This window comes from Lactuca serriola, chromosome 8 (genome assembly GCF_051521515.1).
Source record: "Lactuca serriola cultivar US96UC23 chromosome 8, Lser_US96UC23_V15, whole genome shotgun sequence".
Taxonomy (NCBI): domain Eukaryota; kingdom Viridiplantae; phylum Streptophyta; class Magnoliopsida; order Asterales; family Asteraceae; genus Lactuca; species Lactuca serriola.
Window position 1 is genome coordinate 218,601,157 of NC_136415.1, and position 3,699 is coordinate 218,604,855.

Sequence of the window (3,699 nt, forward strand, 5' to 3'; positions counted from 1 at the left end):
AATTTACGTAACCAAAAAGCTCAAGGAACAACGAATATCTCCAATGTCGGACAACGTGTCATATTACCTTCATCCTTTACTGGTGGCGCACGATATGTGCTGCAAAACTATTTGGATGCCATGTCACTATGTAAATGGTTTGAATATCCAGATTTTTTCATAACCTTTACTTGTAATCCAAAATGGCCAGAGATTAAAAGATTTCTTAAGGATACTTCACTTCAACCAGAAGACAGATCTGATATATTATGTAGGTTAATCAAGATCAAGCTCGATGCATTTATTAAAGACTTAAGGGAGAATAAAATTTTCGGCACAGTTCAAGCATGTAACTAAAATTATATTTTTTCATTATTGATAAAACATTACTCTTATTATAGTATATTTTTTATATATTTTTATTGTCTAATTATATTTTGTTTTTTTGCCAAATATTTTGCAAATGTTTATACCATTGAATTTCAAAAGAGAGGTTTGCCGCATAGTCATATATGTTTATTTATGCATTCTAACAACAAGTTACCCACTGTTGAATTTATCGATCCGATAACTTCTGCCGAGATACCAGACAAAATTGAAGATCCGGAATTGTATTCACTTGTCAATGAGTTCATGATTCATGGTCCATGTGGAGCTGAAAATATCAATTGTCCATGCATGGTGGATAAAAAGTGCTCAAAAAACTTTCCAAAACAATTTTGTGATCATTCTTCTGTTGATGGAAATGGTTTTCCGTTATATAGGAGAAGAAATGATGGCCATTTTGTAGAAAAATCGGGTGTGAAGTTGGATAATAGAAATGTTGTTCCATACAACAGATATCTATTAAAAAGATATCAGGCACATATTAATGTTGAATGGTGCAATCAAGGATCTTCTATAAAGTATCTGTTCAAATACATAAACAAGGGTCCTGATAGAGCTACGGTTGTTGTTGTACCAACAAACAATGAATGTGAAAATAATGATGTGGTCAATGAAATAGATGAATATTACGATTGTAGATATTTATCTACATGTGAAGCATCATGGAGAATTTTTAAATACGATGTTCATTGCAGGTATCCTTCTGTGGTTAGACTACCTTTTCATCTTCCTAATCAACAACAGATTGTATATGGCGAAGACGATGATATTGGCGAGGTTCTGGACAAACCTTCTGTTGTTGCTTTAAAGTTCACATCTTGGATGGAGTGTAATGCAATTAATAGTGAAGCACGATATCTTACATATGTTGAGTTTCCAACAAAGTTTGTTTGGGTATTAAATTGTAGGTTTTGGAAGCGAAGGAAAACAGGAAAAGCCATTGGTAGAATTCATTCCGTTTCACCTAATCTTGGCGAAGCCTATTTTTTAAGGATTCTTTTAAATAAAGTTCAAGGTCCGACGTCATTTGATGAAATTCGCACGGTAAAAGGTGAAACTTATTCTTCTTTTAGAGATGCTTGTTATGCACTCGGGCTATTAGGTGATGACAAGAAATACATCGATGCAATTAAAGAAGTAAGTCATTCTGGATCTGGTTTTTATCTACGCTTCTTATTTGCCACATTGTTGATGTGTAATAGTATGTCTAAACCGGAGATTGTTTGGGAAGATACATGGGAATATTTGGCGGATGGAATTCTATATAACCAACAACAAAGGTTCAAGTCTGCAGGTATTTAAATTATTTTCTTCATTTCTATTTAAAATAATATTTTTTTTCTTATCAACAACCATTAAATAAGTATTATAAATATTATTAAATATTGTATTTTATATTTTGTAATTAATTTAAAATTTATGGTGCAGACTTATCACTCAGTGAAGATGAAGTTAAGAACTTAACTTTGTTTGAAATAGAACAAATTTTACTTCAAAACAACTCCACTCTCAAAAATTTCAAAAACATGTCATACCCAGATGTTGAATCAGTTTCTTCTTTGAACAATCGACTTATCGTTGAGGAGCAAGATTATGACATTCCCGTTCTAAAGAATGAGTTTGATCGTATGTTTGTTGCATTAACAAATGAGCAACATAACATTTTCCTTAACATCATGACTGCTGTTAAAGAAAATAAAGGAGGTGTTTTCTTTGTTTATGGTTATGGTGGAATGGGTAAAACTTTTCTCTGGAAGACAATTTCTGCAGCAATTAGATCTCACAGTAATATTGTTTTAAATGTTGCTTCAAGCGGTATTGTTTCGTTATTATTACCCGGTGGTAGAATTGCACACTCTATATTTATACTTCCATTTGAACTTATAGAGGATTCTTTTTGTAAAATAAATCCACATGGTGAGTTGGCTAGCTTAATAAGAAAAACCTCTTTGATAATTTGGGATGATGCACCGATGATCCATAAGCATGCTTTTGAAGCTTTAGATACTTTGAAAGATGTATTAAGGAGTGGAAATTCTGACATCTCAAATATACCTTTTGGAGGCAAAGTTATTGTCTTTGGAGGAGATTTCAGTCAGATTCTACCACTTGTTCCTAGTGGTAGCAGACAAAACATTGTTAATGTGTTTATGAGTTCTTCATATTTATGGCAACATTGCAAAGTGTATAGATTAACAAAAAACATGAGGCTAACTGTTGGAAGGGATCAAGCTGATGTAGAAAAAATAAGAGATTTTGCAAATTGGTTATTGGATATAGGAGAAGGCAAACTCGGTGGTCCGAACGACGGCGAAACGATTATCGATATTCCAAATGATATTCTCATTAATGATCTAGATGATCATATAGGTTCATTAATTGAGTTTGTATATCCTTCAATTTTGGAGCAGTATAACAATACAAATTATTTCCAAGAAAGGGCTATACTTGCCCCGAAGAATGAAGTTGTTAAGGAAATAAACGATCGTTTGCTGAACAAGTTTCCTGGAGATGAGGTTGAATATTTATGTTCAGATAGCCTATGTCAGTCTGAATTTGTGCATGATCGGTTTGATGCAAATTTATACTCGCCTGGTGTGTTAAATGGTCTTAAAGTATCCGGTCTACCAAATCATAAGTTAGTTTTAAAAATTGGTGTTCCAGTAATGTTACTGAGAAACATTGATAAAAAACGGCTTATGTAATGGCACAAGACTGCAGGTGATATCATTAGGCAAACGTGTTATTGAGGCACATATAATGTCTGGAACTAATATTGGAAATCAGACTTTTATTCCAAGAATGTCTTTAACTCCATCAGAAAAAAAATTCCCTTCAAATTCACAAGAAGACAGTTTCCTTTGGCGGTATGTTTTGCAATGACTGTTAATAAGAGTCAAGGACAATCGCTATCGAAGGTTGGTTTGTTCCTCAAAGATCCGATATTTTCACATGGCTAATTGTATGTTGCGTTATCTAGAGTTCAAAGCAGAGATGGATTGAAAATATTAATTTTAGATAAAGATGGAAGACTCACAAATAAAACTTCAAATGTTGTTTATAAGGAAGTTTTTTGCAATTTATAAATAACTTTTTTGTAGCATAATTTACTCATTTTTTATGTTAATTTCATTACATACATTTTTTGTTTGTATTGTATCAAATCAATTTGGAAGTTGTTTGGTTATTTTTGTCGTTATTTAAATGTAGGGAAAACTACAATAAAGTCCCTACATATTGACCTCGTGATCAATTTAGTCCTTATATACTTTTTTTATTCAATTAAGTCCTAAATACCAGTAATCGTATTCAATTTAACCCTTTGACACGGTC

General features: G+C 32.4%; 1 protein-coding gene across 1 annotated transcript; it reads left to right on the forward strand.

Moving 5' to 3' along the window:
• The first annotated feature begins 501 nt into the window (after positions 1–501).
• Positions 502–3,071, forward strand: LOC145067874 (uncharacterized). Its single transcript, XM_079014911.1, has 2 exons — positions 502–1,660; positions 1,795–3,071. Exons 1-2 carry the CDS (start codon positions 502–504, stop codon positions 3,069–3,071), a joined length of 2,436 nt encoding a protein of 811 aa, XP_078871037.1.
• The last annotated feature ends 628 nt before the right edge of the window (positions 3,072–3,699 follow it).